General features: G+C 44.2%; 1 protein-coding gene across 1 annotated transcript in view; it reads right to left on the bottom strand.

Annotated features, from left to right (window-relative positions):
• CLYBL (citramalyl-CoA lyase) overlaps positions 1–2,551 on the bottom strand; it is a 99,902-nt gene extending 97,351 nt beyond the window's left edge. Inside the window, exons 1-2 of the mRNA XM_047755823.1 lie at positions 2,544–2,551; positions 988–1,156 (exon numbers count right to left, since the gene is read on the bottom strand). Coding sequence (XP_047611779.1) covers positions 988–1,156; positions 2,544–2,551 — 177 coding nt within the window. The remainder of the gene's footprint in view (positions 1–987; positions 1,157–2,543) is intronic.
• Between the last annotated feature and the right edge of the window lie 21,778 nt (positions 2,552–24,329).

Genomic DNA, 24,329 nt, shown 5'->3' with positions numbered 1-24,329 from the left:
TTAAAAAAAAATTAAGGTACATATTTGTTTGCTAGAATCTCCAAGGAAAGCAATTAATCAAGAAAGTTGCACAGTTCAACCACGCTGTTTCAGATCACTTAGTAAAGGGAACTATCCAGACAGGTATAAATCCAGATGGCCAGCTCCCTCTGTGTCCTTAGCCCCATAATCCATGCCCAGCCCAACCTCACTGTCTAGCGACTGGACAGATGAAGGTCAAGGGAAAGCTTGTTTTTAATTTTTAAAGTTCCATGAAAACACTGGTTATTGTTATATTGACTTATATATTTCACTCAATTACTGAACTCCATGTTCATTATAAAAACCTAAAAAATGAAGGTAAGCAAACCAAAATGAAACAAAAAGCACCCACTATGCTACCACTCAGTAAGAATCTTTTGTACCTGTTTATAAACTGCATATTTTCTAAGGCTCATGTCTGATCAGACCATGAAAAAAATCAACCAAAAGCTGCAAACTTAGGGTTCTGTGTGTAAGTTCCCTTTAATTAAGGAGAGAAAATGATGACACATCCACTGAAGACTATCTTTTTTTTTACTGACACTTGTCCTAGAAGAGATCAGGCAGATACTCAATGTACCTAGCAGTAAAAAGAAGAAATAAACTCCTAAATGCATCCTACTGGTCTGAAAAATTTACACCACAAGTCTAGGATTACATCATTTACCCAAACCAGCAAGTATCACAGCCAAAACGGACTGAGTATGCGCCTTTTTATCTACACAACACGCAGTCACACATACTGCAGGTCATGATTTTAAATATATTTTGGTTGAGTGCTTTCTATCTTTTGGAGTAAAGAGACACACACACTCAGAACCCACATAAGGACTGGTCAAGAATACATTAGGAACCAGCAGAAGATGCATACAGCACAATCTTTCCAAACAGTGAGCAAATGCACCGGGAGAGCACCAAGTTTCAATTCACTCTGTTTCCCATCAGAAGGAAAAATCACGCCATTACCTTTTTGTTCACAGCCACACCATCCTCACAGTCGAGCACCGCACAATCTACATTCAGGGAGGGAATCTTCTTTATTTTCTTCTCATCATTTCCAGGTACATAGAGCACTGCCCTCCGGGGAATGTACTTGTGCCTGAGACTGGACACATCAGTTGCCAGAGGTGCTCTCCTGCAGAGGACATAATGAGAGTTAGCCCAGAATAGAATTTATTTACCAATTTTTGAAAAACCTTATTTTAATGCAAAATTTAAAACATGGATTATTTTTCTTTAATTATAGCATAACACAATCATACATAACAACTAGAAAAATAATAATGGAAATAATCAAGAAATATTGCCACTTTAGCTGAGGTTTAAGTAATATTTAACACCGTTTACTGGCAAAACCTTTGAGAAAAGGAGGAGGGCGTACCTATTTCTTTTGGAAAAATACTTCCAGCATTAATATACTGTCCAGGTAGCATCCACAGAGGAAAAGGAAAGAAATTTATACCCAAAAGGTCGTAAAGAACAATACTATCTACAATTACATGAAAGTAAAACATAGAAAATGAACAATCTATGTAGGCATTAGTCTATGGCTCTCTCCCTGACAACGAGTCTTTGTAAGTAGACAAATATGTGATTCAAGTTCAGTTTTAAGAAGACACAAGGATGACTGGCTACTTCATAAGTCAGAAGAAAGGACAGTCAATGGGAAAAGACCATTCCTAGCTCTGTAATTATAGGCAACTTGATTCCTGGAAAGTTCAGATTACTCATCTGTAAGAATAATACTCATTCTGCAGGTTGTGGAGAAGATTATGTTAAAGGAAGTAATGCACATGAAGTGATCAGCCAGAACCTGGGGGTCATCGGGGTGATGTGGTGGGGGGTGTGGCAGGAAAAGCAGCCACTGTTACTGTTCCCACGGGAGAATTCTGGCCATGGGCAGCCCTGCCTGCTGCTGAACTCTGCTCTCTCCTTCCCTCTCCTATTATACTAAGTGTAGCCTCTGGTGGAGCTGGCAGCTCCTTTGGCTCACTGCAGCCCTTGCCCCTAACCTAGTCCATAGCTCTGTCCTGTGGAAACCATGTTTTAGTCCATGATACATGGCAAACGAAGATAAAATCAGCTTTCATAATCAAGACGTTACATAATTTGAGGCACCCTCTGTGAAATGAAAATGCAGAGCCCTTTGTTCAAAACCTATTAGGGGAGTTCCCGTCGTGGTGCAGTGGCTAACGAATCCGACTAGGAACCATGAGGTTGCGGGTTCGGTCCCTGCCCTTGCTCAGTGGGTTAACGATCCGGTGTTGCCATGAGCTGTGGTGTAGGTTGCAGACGCGGCTAGGATCCCGCGTTGCTGTGGCTCTGGCGTAGGCCGGTGGCTACAGCTCTGATTCAACCCCTAGCCTGGGAACCTCCATATGCCACGGGAGCGGCCCAAGAAATAGCAACAACAACAACAAAAGACAAAAAAAAAAAAACAAAAAAAAACAAAAAAAACCTATTAGGATTTTCATAATGCTGACAAGAGAACATCCCACAAAGCACCAGACCCTTCTACGCACAGGGCCATCGGTGACCTTGAGGGTCACCCATCCATGAAACCAGCCTGCCCCTTATAGATGGGAGCTATACATCATGAAAATCCCAGTTAAGGAAAGGTTAAAACCCCAGCAAAGTGGCCACACCCTAATGTTTTACTCCCCCTGGGTAAAAGGCATCATCCTTTCAAAAATACACCAGCTGTACTCTTCTTGAAAGCTCTTGACATTTGGTAGTTATCCTAAATTAATGCCATCAAACAGTTGACATGGTCGGAACATTTTACCATGATTAGTGTGCCCTGTGACAATGTATCTCAAGAAAAACCAGTTATCTCTTTGGTGGCCTACCAACTGCCCTGGAAGAGATTCTTTCTTAATAAAATCTAAAACTTGAGTTCTAGTCTTATTTTTCTACAACATAAGCATTGTGCTATGTGAAGTATGGTGAGAAACAGGTGGATTTTTAAGGTGTATATGTCTTACAAGACATTTTTAAACATGGTTAATTAATGTATTCATGTACTTATTTATTTATTTTTAATTGGCTGTGCTCCCAGCGCATGGAAGTTCCCTGACCAGGTATGGAACCCAAGCTTCAGCAGTGACCCACGCCGCCGCAGTGACAACGCTGGTTCCTTAACACACTGCACCACAGGAGAATGCTCAAGACATTTTATTTAATATAAAATACGTTGTGGCCAGATAAGTGAAGAATGCCCAAAGTATCTGTCATCATTTTATATTGACTGAAAATATCCAGTTTTTTTTTTTTTTTTTTGCTTTTTAGGGCCGCAGCAACCCCAGATCCAAGCCGCGTCTGCGACCTGCACCACAGCTCACAGCAATGCTGGATCCTTAACCTACTGAGAGAGGCCAGCGATCAAACCCACAACCTCATGGTTCCTAGTTGGATTCGTTTCTGCTGCTCCATGACAGGAACTTCTGGTTTATCTTTAGAAAGGGAGAAAATATAATGATGTAACAGCACTAATCTTGTTTTACTTATTTGCACTGAACACCAGAATTGGCAATATATATATATTTCCTTTAAAATGACAAAAATGGGGAGTTCTCATTGTGGCTCAGCAGAAAAGAAACCTGACTAGTATCCATGAGGATGTAGGTTCCACCTCTGGCCTTGCTCCAGTGGGTTAAGGATTCAGCGTTGCCAGGAGCTATGGTGTAGGCCGAAGACCCGGCTCAGATCCTGCGTGGCTGTGGCACAGGCCAGCAACTGTACCTCCAAATAGCCCCCTAGCCTGGGGACTTCCATATGCCACCAGTGCGGCCCTTAAAAAAAAAAAGGCAATAAATAAATAAATAAAATGGCAAAAATGCAATTAAAAGAAATAAAATTTTTATTTACCATGAAATGCCTGGGGCAAAAATCACATTTCACCAGGATTCTTTTGAACATGTAAAAGCCAGAGACGTTCATTTAATGAAAACTGAGATTCCCTCCACGTGAAATAGCTTCTCACCACCAATGTAGTGTCTATGCCACACCACCTGACTCTCAACGTCTGAGCCACTCAGGTCATTTGCAGCAAGACAAGTCACACCACTGTCACTTGCTAAGCACTAGAGCAAACCATTCCTAAGATGTTTTTATGATATATAATTTTTTAACCAAATGATATTTTTAAAAAGTCTGCCACTGTTAAAGATGCTTCTACTTTCTCAGATAAACTCTTCTGTAATCATTAAAACTTTGTTTTTCTTCATATCATCCCCTGCTCGAAAACTGCCAGGAGCTCCCCATCACCTACAGGATTAAGCTCGGTCTCAGCTGATGGTCTTTTTCTCAATTTATATCCCACCGTTCCCGTGCTACAGTTATCCGCCCCAAGAAAATTAGATTATGACCGTCTCCACAATACGTCGTATTGTTTCCACTGCTCCTTTGCTTCTGATGGAAAGCACTGTCACTCAGTTAATTTGAAACATAACAGGCCTTCAACTCACTTCAAGGTCCACCTGACCACTGAGCCTTTTTTGACCATGCGTCTTTTTTTTTTTTTTTTCAGGTCTACACCCAAATCTTTTATTGGGGTGGGGCTGCAGGGTGAGGGGCCTCGTTGGCACTGCTTCCTGAGTCCTGTGGCTTGGTCACATGGGGCAGCTCAGGTGAGCTGGAGAAGGGCTCAATGCACAGGGCCTCAAATGCTTCATCTGCCCAGAAGGTGAGCCCCACAGTGGCTGGGGCCTGAGGCCATGCTGTCTGGCTGGTGAAGCCACCCTTGTCCAAGGTCTTGCCATCATCCTGAAGCCGTCATCCTTATACAGCTTGGAGGATGCCCTCGACGATGCGTTTCAGCTTGAACATGGTGCTCAACTCCTTGGCATCCTTGAAGGTGGTGGTTTTGCAGCACAGGCTCATGAAGAACACGTCCTGGGGGCGGGGAGCTGGTGTGAGCACCATTCATCCTGAAACTTTCTCATCTTTAAACACAGCATTTGCCATTCATAACCAAACTAGAACCAGCAAAGGATTGGCTCTGCCATCGTGGTTAATCAAGGGGCACAAGCTTTCTGGAAAGCCAATGGATACTACAAATCATGAGACTTAAAAAAAGTTCCTTTCCAACAAACAAAGGCCAGGATCAGATGGCTTCACAGGCAAATTCTATGAAACAAATAGAAAAAAGCTAACACCTATCCTTCTGAAACTATTCCAAAAAGTGCAGAGGAAGGAACACTCCCAAACTCATTCCATGAGGCCACCATCACCCTGATAGCAAAACCAGACAAAGATACCACACAAAAAAAGAAAATCATAGGCCAATATCACTGATGAACATAGTGATATCTTCAATATCCAGAAATCAATCAGTGTGATAGACCACATTAACAAACTGAAGAATAAAAACCATATGATTGATCCTCTCAATACGTGGAGGAAAAGCTTTTGACAAAATCCAATACCCATTTCTGATAAAACCCAGCCAGAAAGTGGGCACAGAAGGAACCAAACTCAACATAATAAAGGTCATACATAACAAACTCACAGCTAACGTCATTCTCAATGGTGAAAAGTTGAAAGAATTTCTGTTGAGATCAGGAACAAGACAAGGATGTCCACTCCCGCCATTACTATCCAATATAGTTTTGGAAATCCTAGCCATGGAAATCAAAGAAGAAAAAGAAATAAAAGGAATCCAAATTGGAAAAGAAGAAGTAAAACTATCGCTATTTGCAGATGACATGATATTATACCTAGAAAATCCTAAAGACACTACCAGAAAACTGTTGGAGCTCATCAATGAATTTGGCAAAGTCACAGGGTATGAAATTATTGCACAGAAATCGACTGTATTTCTACATACTAACGATGAAAGATCAGAAAGAGAAATTACCATTGCATCAAAAAGAATAAAATACTTTAAGAATAAACCTAGCTAAAGAGACAAAAGACCTGTACTCTGAAAACTGTAAGACACTAATGAAAGAAATCAAAGATGACACATGGAAACAAACCATGCTTTTGGATTGGAAGAACCAATATTATCAAAATGACTATACTACCCAAGGCAATCTATAGATTCAATGCAATCCCTACCAAACTAGCAAGGACCTGTTTCACAGAACTATAACAAAATATTTTAAAGTTTGTTTAGAAGCACAAAAGACCTAGAATAGCCAAATCCATCCTGAGAAAGAAAAATGGAGCTAGAATCAGGCTCCCTGACTTCAGACTACACTACAAAGCTACAGCCATCAAAACAATATGGTACCATCACAAAATTAGACACATAGATCAGTGGAACAGTATAGAGAGCCCATAATTAAACTCATGCACCTATAGTCACCTAATCCATGACAAAGAAGGCAAGAATATACAATGGAAAAAAGACAGTCCCTTCAATAAGTGGTGCTGGGAAAACTGGACAGCTGTGTGTAAAAGAATGAAATTAGGAGCTCCTGCCATGGCGTGGCAGAAACGAATCACTAGGAACCATGAGGTTGCAGGTTTGATCCCTGGCTTTGCTCAGTGGGTTAAGGATCCGGCGTTGCTGTGAGCTGTGGTGTAGGTTGCAGATGTGGCTCAGATCTGGTATTGCTGTGGCTGTGGCGTAGGTCAGCAGCTGTAGCTCTGATAAGACCCCTAGCCTGGGAATCTCCATATGCCGTGAGTGTGGCCCTAAAAAGACAAAAGCCAAAAAAAAAAAAAGGAATGAAATTAGAACACTTCCTAACACCATACACAAAAATAAACTTAAAATGGATTAAAGTCATAAATATAAGACTGGATACTATAAAACTTAGAGGAAAACATAGGCTGAACATTCTTTGACATAAACCATAGCAGTATCTTCTCAGATCCACCTCCTAATGACAATAACAAAAATAAACAAATGGGACCTAATTAAACTTAAAAGTTTCTGCACAGCAAAGGAAACCCTAACCAAAATGAAAAGACAACCCATAGAATGGGAGAAAGTATTTGCAAAAGAAGCAATGAGGGATTAATCTCCAAAATTTATAAACACCTCCTACAGTTCAATACCATCAAAAAATGGGCATAAGATCTAAACAGACAATTCTCTGAAGAAGACACACAGATGCCAAAAAAACACATAAAAGATGCTCAACATCACTCATTATCAGAGAAATGCAAATCAAAACTATGAGGTACCATCTTATATCAGTCAGAATGGCCATCATCAAAAAGTCTACAAACAATAAATGCTGGAGAGGTTGTGGATTAAAGGGAACCTTCTTACACTGTTGGTCGGAATGTAAATTGGTACAACCACTGTGGAAAACAGTATGGAGATTCCTCAGAAAACTAAAAATAGAATTACCATTTGACCCAGTAATCCCACTCCTGGGCATCTATCCAGAGAAAACAATGACTCAAGATACATGGGAGTTCCCATCGTGGTGCAGTGGAAACCAATCCAACTAGTATCCATGAGGATGCGGGTTCGATTCCTGGCCTTGTTCCATGAGTCAGCAATCTGGTGTTAGCAGTGAACTGTGGTGTGGGTCGTAGACATGGCTCAGATCCTGAGTTGCTGTGGCTGTGGTATAGGCCAGCAGCTGTAGCTCCTATTCAATCCCTAACCTGGGAACTTCCATATGCTGTAAGTGTGGCCCTAAAAAGCAAAAAAAAAAAAAAAAGAGAGAGAGAAAGAAGAAAAGAAATGTACTCCAATGCTCATTGTAGCACTATATACAATAGCCAAGACATGGAAGCAGCCTAAATGCCCACTGACAGAGGAGTGGATAAATAAGACATGGTACATATACACAATGGAGTATTACTTAGCCATTAAAAGGAAAGAAATAATGATATCTGCAGCAACATGGACAGACCTAGAAATTATTATGCTAAGTGAAGTTAGACAGTGAGACACCAACGTTGTATGCTGTCACCTACATGTGGAATCTAAACAAAGGTCACAAGGAGCTTCTTTGCAGAACAGATACTGACTTGGAGACTTTGAAAACGTATGGTTTCCAAAGGAGACAGGTTGGGGGTTGGGGATGGGCCAGGGATTTGGGATGGAAATGCTATAAAATTGGGTTGTAATGATCATTGTACAACCATAAATGTAATAAAATTCACTGAGTTAAAAGTTCCTGCTTTTTGAACCGGTAATTGCAAGTAATTTGACTCAACTCCTTTTGGGAATTGTTATAGACTAAGTGTTTGTGTGCCCCCAGAATTCATATGTTGAAACATGATCCTCAATATGATGGCATTTGGAGCTGGGGTATCTGGGAGGTGATTGAGTCATAAGGGCAGGACCCAAGGGATTAGTGCCATTGTGAAAGAGACACCAGAGAGCTTTGAGCCCCTTCTGTCACTTGAGGATACAGTGAAAAGACTGACAATGATGAACCAGGACACCCAATCTGCCAGAACATTGATCTTGGACTCCCCAGCCTCCAGGACTGTGAAAAAATAAATTTCTATTGTTTACAAGCCACCCAGCCCATGGCATTCCGTTATAGCAGCCCAAATGGATTAAGACAGGAATCTATCTTAAGAAAATGATCAGAAGTAAAACTATATATATATATATATATAAAATAGTATTATGAATTGAAAACAACTTTTAGGTCTAACAGTAGGATGAATTATAGTACTTACATACAATGGGATTTATGCCATCACTAAATATAGTATTTATAAAAATATCTAATGTTATATGAAGATTGTTCTTTTTTTTTTTTTTGTCTTTCTGTTTTTTCAGGGCCGCACCCATGGCATATGGAGGTTCCCAGGCCAGGGGTCTAATTGGAGCTGTAGCCACCGGCCCACACCACAGCCACAGCAACGCCAGATTCTTAACCCACAGAGCAAGGCCAGGGATCGAACCCACAACCTCATGGTTCCTAGTCAGATTCTTTAACCACTGAGCCACAGCGGGAACTCCCAAGATTGTTCTTTTTTTTTTTTTTTTGTCTTTTTGCCACTTCTTGGGCCACTCCCGTGGCATATGGAGGTTCCCAGGCTAGGGGTCGAATCAGAGTGTAGCCACCGGCCTATGCCAGAGCCACAGCAAAGCAGGATCTGAGCCGCGTCTGCAACCTACACCACAGCTCACGGCAATGCCGGATCGTTAACCCACTGAGCAAGGGCAGGGATTGAACCCGCCAACCTCATGGTTCCTAGTCGGATTCATTAACCACTGAGCCATGACGGGAACTCCTGAAGACTGTTCTTTTTAAACAAAGGGTACAAAATTATACATGCAATAACATTTCAACTTTATAAAATACAAAGAAAAATATCTAGAAGGAAATACAGCAAAATGTAGAATTTGGGATTAAGGTTTTTCTGCTTCTGCACACCTTTTCCTATTTTGCACATTTGCCGGGAAGAGCATCCCTTAAAAAAAAAAAAAAAAAAGCCTTTTATAATTGGCTTAAAACAAACTAATAAAATCATTTAAGGGGTCTCAAATGGCAGCATAACACAGTGGAAGGTATAAGAACCACGTATATGAAATTGCTGACATCTGACAATTTCAACCTATAAAAATGTTAATTTTATGTGATTCAAACCAGTATTGTGAATGGCAGTCAGAACCAATGGGGTGAGAAGCAAGCACAAAGTGTTAATTTCCTCTTGGGTGAGGAGCACCGTAATAGTTACCTCACATGGGGAGCGCTCACCACAGGCAGTAAAGCTGCAAGTACACGCACGGCTCTTGGATCATCTGACACTATCACCCACAGCCCGGCATCAGGAATCTTGTTGGACACAAGCAGCCTCAGTTACATCATAAGCTCACTGAAGGAGGGGCCGTCTTAGGTCTCCCCCACTACTTAGCACAGAATCTTGCACAGAAGAGGCACACAATTCCTGTTATCTTGTTACCCAACCAAAGCCGGCTCTCCAGAGGTGGGTATGTGAGACTCATCTGCAACCACACTGTCCTGATTCTTGGGAAAGAGGCAAGTCTTAGCGGTGATTTCACGTAGAAGGTCATTTTTACTCCCTCTCTCCTCTGCTACCTTTGGAGTTTTAACCCAAAGCATGACTTGTTGTGTCTTCTCCTTTGTTTACTTCCTCCTTTTCATAAATACAGTTGATGTCCTAGTTTAGGGTCTGGTTCACCTTTATCTCCATGACTGTGGAAGCCTCTTATTTATCCTCACTGCCTCCACGGGGTTCTTTTGTTCGTACATTCAGTGAATGCTTAGCAAGCACCCAATGGGTGACCTGCACTGGGTCTCCACTAGCATACCTGGCGGGCCCCTTTGTGTAAATTAGAAAAAGGTGCCCCCTCGAGCCTGCCAGCAGGTGGAAGGGCAAAGATGCGCCTCCTGCTCCTGAAGCAGCACCTTTGAGGAGTATAGACCAGCTGAAGCCCAGTCCCACCTGTGGCCTTGGCAGGAGCCCTAATCAGGTCACCGCCTGTTCAACGGCATGCAGTAGCCCCGACCCGAGGTGTGCTGTGCACCACAGGGAGGCGGCACAAGAGAAGCAGGGCATGCCCAGAAGGTCCAGGGAGGAACACCCAGACGATGGCCTGCAGGCAGCTCAGGAAGGCCAAAGGCCAGTACGGAACGAAGCTTCCAGGAGAAAGATCAAAGGCAGCAAAGCTGTTTGGAATAAGAAGAAGAAAGGTGCAGAGGGGCTTTGGGCTTCAGGTTCAGTTGTAGACTCTGAGGTCCCAGAGGGGGCTGTCACTGGGCAGGTGGCAGGAGCCTGCTGTGACTTCCCCATCTCCCTCCTCCCATCCTGCTGGCATGTCCTCTCCTTCTCCCACCTCCGGCTGTTTCAAAATCTGTTCCCTACTTGAGTTGTGTTCAGCACTGGCTACTGTGTATGAATACAACTGCAGTGGGTGCAAGATCTAACATTTTATTCTATCTTACATATTTGGAGTTAGAGCCTCTTGATAGTCAACATGTAAATATATTCAAACAATATGCAAAACAGGGCCGTAAGAGGAGTTGAAAAAAATCTGGTAGCCTTATGGTGAGTTCTCTCTGTAGAGGAACCTTCTTTTAGAAAGACAACCCTTGGCAGGTCCAGGGGTTCTTCTGGGGGGGTCCCACCTGGCCTTGTTTTGGTCTTTTCCCTTTCCTCCGCCACTTGATGCTGTGTGTTAGCCATTTACATCACAGGAGGCGTAGCTAGGCTCTAATGCTCCTGCAGTTCTCCCCCTGGGCTTCAATGTAACCATCACCTAGAGGCTTTTAAAAATTGTCAAATTCTGGACCCTACCCAGTGCGATGTAATTAAATTCACTGGTAGTAGGGCCCAGACTTAGTATATAGATGTTTGTATTTTTTTTTTAGCTCTCTAGGTCTTTGCCGCCTAAGTGAGGTGCTGCCCAGACCAGCACCATTGTCTCCTATCTGTTCTCATGTGAGACTCTCCCATCTCTCATGGGAGCATCTACCCTCACCACATGGGAACGTGTTAGAAATGCAGAGTCTGGGGCCCCCACTCCAGTCCCACTGAATCAGAAGTTGCATATTAACAAATTCCCAGGAGACGCCTTCAGAATGCTGTTCTCAGCTGACTCACACTTGGGGGCAGAGTAGAATCACACGGGGAGCTTTCAAATATCCCAGCACTAAAGCTCAGTCACAGAAAATTTGAAGCCGATGGTCTGGGGTAAGGCTCTGGAATGTGTAAGGCCCCCCCGAGGTGATTCGGATGCGCAGCCATGTTGAAGGACCACTGCACATGGGTCCCAGTGCGTAGCCACGTCTATGACCAAACCACCCTGAACACACCTGCTCCAATGTGTAGCCACTGCCTTAATGCAAGAAATGTTGCTGCAATGAAAACTTCTCCTGAGTCATGTACTACCATTATAAACAAGCAGAGGCTGTGAAAGTAATAAGGTCTTCACTGAAAATGCAGCAAACCTGAAAAAAAAATCCATGTTAAAAAAAAACCTTTCTGATAAAAAAAGGACACATTGATAGCAATATTCAAAACAGCGGCAATAAGCAACAAAAGTAATGTCCATTTGAGGATATGCAGTTTGGTACGTGACTTCTAACCCAAGTTGGTTTCCTTACTTAGCTGATAGCTACTACCGAGGTCTTTATTTGGCTGCACATTATAATCACCTGGAGAATTTAGAAAAAGAAAAACCCCAGGCCACACTCCAACCCAATTAAATCAGTCTTGTGAGTCTCAGGCAACAGTGTTTCTTTAAATGTCTAAGGAGCCTCCAAGGTGCAGCCAAGGATGAGAACCACGTATAGGGTTTGCAGGTACTGCCAAAATGTCTTACTGACCCTAGAAAGGATCTGGGGTTGTTGGACTTTAAGGCATGTGATCCAGCAGCATGTGATCCTACCATCTTTTTTTTTTTTTTTTGTCTTTTTGCTATTTCTTGGGCTGCTCCCGCGGCATATGGAGGTTCCCAGGCTAGGGGTCTAATCGGAGCTGTAGCTACTGGCCTACGCCAGAGCCACAGCAACGTGGGATCCGAGCCGCGTCTGCAACCTACACCACAGCTCACGGCAACGCCGGATCATTAACCCACTGAGCAAGGGCAGGGACCAAACCTGCAACCTCATGGTTCCTAGTCGGATTCGTTAACCACTGCGCCACGACGGGAACTCCGATCCTACCATCTTTAAGCAGGGGAGCTGGGTACCAATTAGGCAACTTTCTGATAATGAAGTGACGGGAACGATAACTTCGAGCGGAATGGCAGTTCTCCTTGCCTGTAAATTGTGACACTCTACACCCCCACCCACTGAACCAGCAGCCATCACATCACAGCAGGGTTTGGAAGTGGGGGGCGGGGGCGGTAGAACACCAGTAAGTCCTGCTTGAGCTTGGAGGTCAAACTAGATTCTTAGATCAAGTCCAGTGAAGGCAAGTCAGCTAATTTCCAGCCACTTGAGAGTCAGAACCTCAAGCTCCCAGGAGACAGAGTGAGCAAGCGGAGGTGGGGTGAGGGGGTGAAGTACAGGAAGTCCTTGCCAGCAGCAGGATGAAGCCCTTCGGATGCTGAGGGAAGTTTGCAGAGGGATGAGTGATGGAAGTGGGGAGGATTCTGCCTGGCCCCCTGCTCTTTAGGAACTTTCTATGTGTCTTCTGCAGTGAGGGAGATAGCTCCAAGGCGAGAAAATGCTGCAGCTTTATGCAACCTGCAAGCCCCAAGGGAACTGAATAGTTGCATCAGAAGAGTCTTTCTGAAGCCAACACTAGGGCCTCCTATTATACTGCTGAATCTTACTGATTTGATGTATTTTCTAAAAAGTCACATTTCCTCTTGGTTGGAGCCAATTTAACTTTAATTTACAGTTTTCACAAAAATCACACGATCGTCAATAGACGCCCCCCAAAAGCATTTGACAAAACCTTTTATGATAAAAAATACTCAACAGCTAGATATAAAGGGGAACCCCCAAATCTTGAGAAAGGACTAAACTGAAGGTAGTAGGACAGAATCCCAAGTTAGTATGAATCCATCCAGCCTCTTGCCGGAGAACCCACCAATGTTCCTGTGACGTTTTACTTAAGTTCTAATGCACTCATATTCCAAGAAGAGCCCTGTGTAACAGCTGCTTTCACAAATGTTAGCCCAGCTCACAGTTGGCCTATTTAACAAAGGTATTTTCACTTAGGTGAAATGTGTTTACATGGCAAGTGGAGTTTTCAAAACAGAAATTGTTTTGATGTTAAATCATATTGCATTCTTGTTAGAAAATTCGACAGGCTTTTCAAAATACAATGTTCAGTTGTGGAAGGGAGGGCTTTATGTCAGCACACACAGGCCAGGAACCAGGGCCCGTAGGCTAGATGCTGCTTTCAACCCCAGATCTTATTTCAGGTAACTAGTGATCACTAGGGGTCAGCTGCTTGGGAAAAGCACAGAGATAAAGGAAGTCCCTGCAATCCTCAGGCAGGGACCATTCAGCCTGTGGCAGGTGGCAGAGGTGCTGAGGGGTCAGAGTCTGTGCAGAGCTGGGGAGATGTGACCACATGGAATCCGGAGGATGGAGCAGCCAGGGCAGACCAGGTGCCCTCCGTGTTCTGGGAACCCCTGTGGGGTCACACTGCCACCTCTCTAAGAGCTACAGGAACATGGCATGAGGAGACCCGTGTCATATTCAGTGAGAGCAGACCTAGCCCTGCTCTCAGGGGGCTGATGCGGATTCTCCTCCAGGACCCCCCTCCTCCCACCTTAAGTCAGAGCACCTTTCCCAGGACCTCGCAGCACCAGGCACTGCAGACCTGCATCAGCTCTGGTGAGGTAGCCAGAAAGGACCAGCAGGGGCTGGCGTTACACCTGCCCTCCTAAGACTGGGGTCAGGTGTGCAGGGGCTGGGAACCCGCACGGCTGAGAGGCCCTTGGGGATTCCACCGTGGGAGGATGCCTGGGACTGCGTATCAGGACCCTGATCCTCGGTCTGGCTCTCGCGATGGTCAGTGTCGCACTGGCTGCTACAGCACTTGGAAGCATGCCCACTGCTTAGCAACTTCTGCTCCTTAGCCTTAACCCCGAGCAGTCAACCTTCAAGCCCAAGTTTGCCAACCCCTTTGGTGATCTAAGGCTGGCCATGCCCTGCTCTGCCTCAGGCTGCCTGCCCAGATTCTCCTCCTCTCCTCTGGCCCAGGCAGCTGAGGCTTCCAAGTGCCCTAAGTCGGGGTTCCACCCAAGTTACAACCAGTGCAGGTAGAGAAGTTTGGCAGAGCCCAGGCAAACATCTCAAACCAGGGCTTTAGGTGGAGCTGAGGGTGGGACTCGGGGTGGCGCCCTCAGCTGATCTCTCTTCCCAAGCAAGCTCCTCTGAAGCCAAGGCCAGGCAGAATGTGCTGATCAAAGCCCAGGGACGCTAGCTGAGGACTCCACATCTTAGCCTTGACCCTGATACTTGACTCTAAGATGCCCTTGCCTTGCCCATGGATGACCCTCAGCCAGCACCACAGGCTGCAAGGCTCAGATGAAAACAGGGAAAGCCAAGGGACTTCCAGGTTGTTCCTCATGCCACATTCATACTATCACTTCATTTAAAAAAATGTATTGATTCTGTAAGTTCTGGGCTTAATACTTTTTTTGAATTATATAAATGAAGACACAATGAAGTACAGAAAAGAATTTGATTCAGGACTTTTCATAGTCAGTTCTTAAATTCAAAACTGAGTTAAGGGAGTTCCCGTCATGGCTCAGTGGTTAACGAATCCGACTAGGAACCATAACGTTGCAGGTTCGATCCCTGGCCTCGCTCAGTGGGTTAAGGATCTGGCATTGCCATGAGCTGTGGGGTAGGTTGCAGAGGCGGCTCGGATCCCGCGTTGCTGTGGCTCTGGCGTAGGCCAGCAGCTACAGCTCTAATTCGACCCCTAGCCTGGGAACCTCCATATGCCGTGGGAGCGGCCCAAGAAAAGGCAAAAAAGACAATAACAACAACAACAAAAACAAACAAACAAAAAAACCTGAGTTAAAAAGCAAGTGTAACTACAGTGATGATTTAGGTATAGCACCATTAATTCTAAATCATTTTAGTAAATAATACTATGACGGTTAGTTTTACGTCACCTTGACCAGGCCACAGGGTGGGTACCCAGACATGTGGGTAAACATTATTCTGGGTGCATCTGAAGGTACAGCTGAACGTGAGTTAGTAGACCAAGCAAATCGGGCTGCCTTCCCTTGTGCAGGTGAAGGTACGCATAGCTCAGAAAGGCCAGTCCTCCTCCGAATAAAAAGGAACTCCTGCTGCCCGACAGCCTTCCAGATGGGACAGCAGCTTTCTTCCTGCCTTTAGACCGAAACTGAAACAGTTCGTCCTGGTTCTCAAGCCTGCCAGCTTTCAGGCTAGAACGTATACCAATGCTCTCCTGGGTCCCCAGCTTCCTGACTGCCATTGATTCTGTTCCTCTGGAGAACCCTGAGCAGATGACACCTACCCATTACTAACGAGATAGTTAACACAGATCATTGTGAACCAGGGGCCAAACCACGTCCTTCGCACAGACCTCACGCTGCACCTCGCCATCCTGACCCAGCAGGGCTGTATGCGCAACTCAGCACCGCGCCCACCCAGAGGGGCCGGACGCTGGAGCTGAATGAAGGAAAGACGGACTTAGCACTAGATGGGTGGTGGGCTGGCGAGTGTTTCAGGACCAAGGCCTGCATGTGGCCGTTAGCCGCTGTCCTCAGAAAGCTAAAGGGAGCGCAGGCGAGGTGGTGGCAAAGCTCCTCACACACTCCCTGAGACTCTCTTCTCAAAGGCTGTACTGATTTACACGGCCGCCGGCTGCGCCTGAGGGTGTCTAGCCAGCCACGTGCTTGTGCCCTCTGCACTCTTCACACCAGGGTTTTGATGGTCCAGGAAAAGAGGCAGGATGCAGTGAGTGGAGGTGGCCCCGGAAAGGGGCTGGAGAGCTGAAGCCTGGGGAAAGCTTTATAATGGTCTTATTCGAGCCATGATGAAACAATCTAAAGATCGTGTTAATCCTTCAAGATCGCTATTTCCCTCTTGAGCTGATGTATATTCCATCATTTGACTCCTCTGCCAGTCAAATACTATTTTTCAAATTGTGATAAAATATGTATAACACAAATTTACCATTTTAACCATTTTAAAGCATGTAACTCAGTGGTACTAAGTATATTCCCATTGTCGTGTAACCATCCATCTCCAGAACTTTCCCATCGTCTCAACTGAAACCATGTGCTCATTAAACAATCCCTTCCCCTCGGCCCCTGGAAACCAGGATTCTGCCTTCTTTCTCTCTGAATCAGACTTACTCTAAAAACATCAAATAAGTGGAATCATACAGTATCTGTCTTTGGTGACTGGCTTATTTCACTGAGCATAATGTCCACGAAGTTTATCCCTGTAAGGAGCATGTGCCAGAATTCCCTCCCCTTTTAAAGGTGAATGATACTCCACTGCATGGATGTACCTCCTGTTGTTTATCCATTCCTGTGCTGATGGACAGGCTTATTTCCACCTTTTAGCTATCATGAAAAATGCTGCTATGAACAAACATTCTTCAAGATCCTGCGTTCAATTATTTGGGGTGTATCTCCAGAAGTGGAACTGCTGAATGATATGGCAATTCTATGTTTAATTTTTTGAGGACGCACCATATTGCTGCCCATAGTGGCTGTGTCACTTTGCATTTCCACTTAAACATTAAGATATTTTATGCTGGGAGTTTCCGTCGTGGCGCAGTGGTTAACGAATCCGACTAGGAACCATGAGGTTGCGGGTTCGATCCCTGGCCTTGCTCAGTGGGTTAACGATCCGGTGTTGCCGTGAGCTGTGGTGTAGGTTGCAGACGAGGCTCGGATCCCGCGTTGCCGTGGCTCTGGCGTAGGTCGGTGGCTACAGCTCCAATTTGACCCCTGGCCTGGGAACCTCCATATGCTGCAGGAGCGGCCCAAGAAATGGTAAAAAGACAAAAAAAAAAAAAAAAGATATTTTATGCTGCATCACGTCCAGTTACCACTAAAGCAGTATTTTGGAACCAAAAAAAAAAAAAAAATCTTTTATATGCCCTTGTCCTTTAGAAAATGCCTCCACAAATTCTAGTAAATTTTGGTAAATTCTAATTTGTTCACAAATATAATAATAAGAAAACAAAGTATTATTTTGCTTCTTTTTTTTCTTTTTTTTTTTGCTATTTCTTGGGCCGCTCCCGCGGCATATGGAGGTTCCCAGGCTAGGGGTCCAATCGGAGCTGTAGCCACAGGCCTACGCCAGAGCCACAGCAACGCGGGATCCGAGCCGCGTCTGCGACCTACACCACAGCTCACGGCAACGCCGGATCGTTAACCCACTGAGCAAGGGCAGGGACCGAACCCGCAACCTCATGGTTCCTAGTCGGATTTGTTAACCACTGCGCCATGACGGGAACTCCAACAAAGTATTATTTTGAAATAATACATCAGTAAAATTTCCACTTTGGACACAATACTGAAATGATATGGCCCTTTAAGTTCTTTTGAAGCAATTTTTTTTCCTTTTTATGGCCACACCTGCAGCATATAGAAGTTCCCGCCCCAGGGGTCAAATCAGAGCTGCAGGTGCCTGCCTACGCCACAGCCACAGCCATGCCAGATCCAAGCTGCATTTGTGACCTACACCACAGCTTACAGCAACACCAGATGCTTAACCCACCGAGTGAGGCCAGGGATTGAACTCGCATCCTCATGGACACTATGTTGGGTTTTTAATCTGCTGAGCCACCACAGGAACTCCTTTTAAAGCAATTTTGACGCCAAGAGCTGATAAGGGTTGAAAATAAAAATTTCTCATAGAAAAGTATAGCACGAATTCTATTCTTAAAGGATTCCTCTCTTTGGGGCTGTATCTTCAACCCTTTGAGGGGTTGGAGAGGCATAAGAGCACCCTGTCACTGCCCACTCTACACATGTGGAATATAAATACTGGGGAAAACTGAGGTCCATGTTGCAAGGCCCATGGTCTGACCTTGTATGACAATTCTGATACTCGTGGAAGAATCTGTGGGGCTAGAATGAAGATGAGGGCCCATTTACTGAGCCTTTCCTAACCACTCCCAAGTGACAGTAAAATTCACCTACAAACTTCAGCCATGCTTATGACTATTAATAACCAGGTATTTACAAGCAGCATCTGCAATAATTGAGGCCTTCGTATGTTCTCACTTTGCTAAGTTCCCAACTGCCCAGAGAGATGCCTTCCCTAGTTTGAAGAACTACGTTTCGGTTTCTATGGCAACAGGGCAAGGAGAAGTGGGGAGCTTTTTACAGGCACAGGAGCAAAAGAACAGCTATTTGTCCTCCCACTGGCAGAACGGGGCCATTCGTAAGATTAGCATGTGGTGCAAATATAAACAAGTGTGCAGCCCAATTCAGAAAAGCCAAGGCTTGTCCAGGGTAAACTCTGCTGAGGCAATTGTATCACACCTTAATCAAGGGCTCCGTTTTGTGCTCAAAGGCAGAGACAGTCTCGTGTCCAAAGCGGACGCACTCAGGATGGCAGCTTGTGGTCCACGGAGGGGCCACTTTTAAAGAAGGACTCAGGGCACAGGGTGGGGCAGAACACAGGCCACGGACCAGCCTCTCGGCCACTGCGGGGCGCCTTGTAGAAGGAGGCTCGCTGGTGAGGGACTTCCCTCCTGGCCTAGTCTTGCCATGGGAACCCCAGGAAAAGAGGTGACTGTGGAATCAGTGACAGGTTTAGTAGAAAGCAGAATCCTCTTGCTCACTTTGGTAAAATGTGTGTCGTGCTGTTTAGTGCAGATCTCTTCCTCCTCAGACCCTGAGGCCACCAAAGCACAAAAACAAGTGACACCAGTGATGGAAGTCTTTCCTTCACTCAGCAAGAGAAAGCAAACAAACACTGAATCAAAAATTCAAGTCACTCGTTATCCCAAGTGAAATAAGCCAGACGCACAAGGACAACTACTGTATGATTCCACTTCTGAGAGGTGCCTAGAGTAGCCAACTCATGGAGGCAGGAAGGAGAACGGTCAGGGGAAAGGGGTGGGGGGAGCTACCGTTTAGCGGGTACACAGTTTCAGTTCGGGAAGATGAAAACATTCCAAAGATGGATGGGGATGACAGCGGCCTAACAATGAGGATGTACTTAAATAAGGCCACTGAACGGTATACTTCAAATAGTTAAAATGGTAAACTGTACGTTACGTATATTTTACCAGAGTGAAAACAACCTAAAATTAACAAATCTGTTTCCCTTGTTATATTTCTGCTATTATTTCACGCACACAAATACACAGAGCAAATTCAGCATCGATCATGCATTCAATAGACACGGAGTCCACCACAAGCTGGCCCTTGAGCCATGGGCTGAGCAAACACGGACAAGAAGCCATGTGTCCAGCTGACCCTGGCTGGTCACTGAATCTGCTTGTTCAGCCATAGAACTGTAGTCCTCCAGGTAGGTGCACAAGGTGGGTAAGTCCCAGGAACAGGGCAAACCCCGGACACTAATGGGTCCCCAAGAAGAAAGGAAGTTTTCCATGAAAACAGGGATCCACGTTTGTATCTCGGATGGATATGCAGTGGCCTGACTCTACCCTGTGGCACCTGGGTGCTTAAGAGCACCTCTAAGGGCGATGCTGCCATTCTCCCAGAAGGCGGATGGAGAAGAGTTCTATACACGCTAAGCCTGAGTCAGCCCAGCAGATGGACGACGAGGAAGATCAGGAGGGCAGGGGCCAGGGTATTCGAGAGGAGGTGAACGAGAGGAAGAGACTCAAGAAAAGGAAGGAGAGGGGGAGGAGAAAGCCTGGGTCCTAGAGGCAAAGAGGCGGATAAGCAAGTGGGAGGGAGGGGAGGAAGGCGGAGGTGAGGGCCCAGAGGGAGAGGGGGGATGGGACGAGCAGAGAGGAGAGGAGCTTTGTTTTGCCGCAAAGCTCCTTGATTCCTGCTGGAGAGGGGATGACAATAGAGCATGTGCCTGTTAGTGGGCATTCACCATAATCCCACTTTCTCGCTCTACTTTCAGTGAGAAGAGGAGGAGCAGAGGTTTTATCTGAACGGAAAACTGGAGGGATTTTTTTTCCCCTGGAGTGACACTGAGGTCAAGAGGGAAACCTGCACTCCTTCACTGAACACGCTTAAGAACACAATGCGATTAGCATCTCTTCTGTTTCTGGGCTGCTTCAACCCGGGGCTCCTGGAAACACAAAGAAGTCCAAGGATGTTGTTCATTAATAGTTAACTGCTGATGTTGCTGAGAACTTGGTCCGGGAATGATGCTCAGGACCCTCTACCCACAGTGACTTGATAGATGGATTTCCCAGTGTTGGGAACGATAAGAGGGAGCACCTGTCAAGCAAAGACGCGGCGGGCGCTTTTGGTGAATCGGAATTAAAACCAAAGACAGGCCAGCTGACTTCCCTTTGCCTCTGTAGAGACAATTTGGGGTTCGGATCACGAAACTCCGAGTCTAAGGAAGAAAGAGCGTATTTATTCCACCCCTGGCCAAGGATGAACATTCAGAGCAGAACCTTCTGTTTAGGTTGTTCGTTGTTGGCATTCCTGCCTAAGAAGACCTGATTCTAAAATGAGTTCCAGAAAAGACAATATTTAGTAGTTAATGTATTAAAACAGCAAATAGCAAGTATAGGAAATATTATCACCATAGGTTCATGAGAAAATTTCACAAAAAAGGCCATTCACAAAATTCCTCCATTTAGAGATTCCATTAGTATTGGATTATCCATCTCAAAAAATAACTTTAAAGCTGAGATGACTATTTCCTGGCTTAGGCAGAACTTTAGAGGTAACTGAGCAAATGCGAACTAGAAAGATCAATTTCTCCTTAACTTTTTTTAAAAGGTCACGAAAGAAGACTGTCACTGTGACAGATGTAACCATGGATTCTTTTACAGAGTCCTTCAAAGGCTCAAAGGCTGCTAAATGTGTCAAATTATGCATCTCCCCCATGACCCGGTTCTTTGATATGAAAGTAATCACAGGAGAATTTTTTTTTTTCCTTCAGAAAATGGATCTGCGATTTTGAGAACATAGTTCTCTCTGCATCTTATTTATTTTATTTTATTTCTTTGGTAGTTGTCATGAAAATCATCTAGGTTAATGGAATCTTTGTTTTCTTCCTAGATTCTCTCAGAAACACCTTTCAAATGTCAATCTCAATGAAATAAGGCCAAAATGTTACACAGCTTAGAATTTTGATATTTTGTTAGCTATAGTCCTTTGATTATTCAGATTTGTAGATTTTGGGAAAATTTAATATTGATCTCTCTCTAGCGCTGAATAATTTTTAGAAAAAAACCACCGTCTGAGTCTAATTGCCAGACCCATACCACACACACGAAAGCTGTGAATACAAGCTGTGATCACGAATCACGTGTATAGGGCTTTGATTGTGTGCGGCCCACAATAAGATTAAGATTGTTTTTTTCCTTCTTAATTATTCAGAGCTAAGTGTGATGAAAATTAAAACTAAACATATGGATGTGATCATGAAGGTTTTTCTAACATAGCTTTTTTTCTGTTTTTTAAAGTATGTTTAATGTGCTACGGGCACTAATGCTTTTAAATATTTAAGGCAAGACTTCCTGGAACTTGCTCTAATTTCAGGAGTGTTTTGGATTTTTCTCTTAATTCAATGCCACACTTAGCAATGCACCAGCTCAACGTGCAAAGCAGCATCCCTTTATATTTAGCTCCTCCAGAACCCATTTTTATTGAATGTGTAAGGAAACTGCGGAATGAACTGGTCAGACTCAGAGCGATACTTTTATTATAAATACAGAAGGGATAAAATTAAAAATTAAGAGGTGAATCCTTTCCACAAACTGGATGTCCATAATAATCTATGTTATGGTTTATTTGTGACTTGATTCAGGGTTTTCTGTGATAATGGAAAGAGAGAGAGAATAGGTTATCCAGAGACCAAGAACTAAGATAACCAGATAATTTTTGGCTTTGTTTTTGGAATGCATTAACTAATTTTAAAGGCTAGTTTAATCATATGCTCTATCTAGAATAACACTGATATCTGTCTTCCTTTGGAATGGGCAACTGATAAGCTAAGACGAAGATGGCCCAGAAGTCTATCAGGTGACGACGACAGACCACTTGAAATTGAAAAGCCGTTGCAGGTTATCATGGCACCATATGGACAATCTCCAAATGGTTCTTCCTCTGATTCTGGTTTCAGAATTGCAACCAGGGGGCAGAGGAACTCCAAGCTATGAGTTAGGAGACCTGAAACATCCATTCGTAGATAGACTGATGCTGGATTTCGGCTTTTGTCTGCCTGGCACATTTCCCAAGTCCTCTTTGGCACCCTGGCTCCATTCTTCCATCTCACGTCTCCTTTCTTTCCATCCCATTTGTGGCTCCCAAATCTCTCGCCCACTCCACATCTAGCTGAGCTCACATTTCTTTGCTAACCCCAAACTCCTAGATGCACTTCCAGGGGGGATTCAACTGCCATTCATCTCTCTAAATTTGTCCTTACCCCACAGTCACTTGTGTTTTCCCCAGGTTCTGCTCACGTAGCTAGGGTGAGGCTGGAGGTGCTTAGCAGGATTGCTGACTGTCCATATGAGCCAACCAGCTCCCAGTTAAAGTTTGACTAAGTTACCCTTGCCAGGTCTCTGTGACTTTAGTACAAGTTCTGAACACAAGAGGATCTATTTTGGCAACCTTTGCGGTAGTTCTCCAAGGCATCCAGCATTTTAAAGAAAACAGAGCAAAGGAACAAAACTTCAGAACTCAGTTTATCTCATTCCTCGCAAGACCAGAAGACTGCAATAACAACCTAAAGGCAGGGAAAACCATAGGATATTAAATTACAAAATACTAACATTTACATAGTAATTCCCACTAATTAAGAAAGAAAGATGTAAGTTGTTTGTTATAAACACCACCAGGTCTTGAGCAAACACCAAGAGCTCACCACAGAGCCAAACCAAGCATTTGTCTAATCAGAGCCACTTTCCAGTGTTTTATTGGTACAGCTGCAGAGCTCACATTTTATCACACATGCTAATAATCCTAGTTATAGCGCCTACATTTTAATCATTTGTTCTGGGCTTGTTTCTCAAACAATTAGCACTAATGAATGGTCAGAATACCTCGGATCATATATGTCTAATTGCAGTCAAGAGCAGTTCTTGTCTGCATGTACATTTCAATTTACCTCTGGGGATAATGTTTGTTAATTGTATTTCTTTATACGCAAGCGAAGAAAAAGGCAGCTCAGGCAAAAAGGGACTAAGTGTTCTTCTCTCTCCCTTTGTTCCCACAAGAAGCTAAAGTCACTTCAAGAGGCACTTAATCCCATCATCCGCGGTTACAATTGCCTTGCAGCATCAATCAAAAAGAATCTGAAGTAAAATGATGCAGCTATATTGTGTAATTAAAAGCAATTCAGGTAGTTATTGCTTGGGGCTCTTTACAGGTCCAAATACTTAAAATGGCCCTGCAGGGACCCTAAACACTGCAGTGTTTTAAATTTGGTCAGCAATAATATCTGGAGGAAAGGGAGGAATATGCAAAAAAACGAAAACAATAAAACCCCAAACAACTAAAAAAAGCCCACCGCCTTCTCCTAGTGCGAATTGTAAAGCAAAAGACCAAGGAGAACAAAAGTCTGAAGTGAAAAAACCCACAATTCGCAACTACAGAGTGAAATAAACATAGGAAAAAAGGAAGGAGGAAAAAAAAATTGATGTTTTCCAAATTCAACAGTCCCTTGTCCCAATCCAGCCTTTACACTTAAGAATAATAAATGTCAAAATGTTGACTGGGTCTCTCTAACCTGAAATGAAACAGCTTTGTATGATGTGTATATTACAACAGATAGAGGCTGTCAGAAAATCCAAACCTATTAAGAAAATACAAAGTAAATGTATGGTGTGTCTATTTC

The sequence above is a fragment of the Phacochoerus africanus genome, chromosome 13 (genome assembly GCF_016906955.1).
Source record: "Phacochoerus africanus isolate WHEZ1 chromosome 13, ROS_Pafr_v1, whole genome shotgun sequence".
Classification (NCBI taxonomy): domain Eukaryota; kingdom Metazoa; phylum Chordata; class Mammalia; order Artiodactyla; family Suidae; genus Phacochoerus; species Phacochoerus africanus.
Note: the sequence above shows the minus strand (reverse complement) of the source record. Positions and strands in the feature narration are given on the sequence as shown.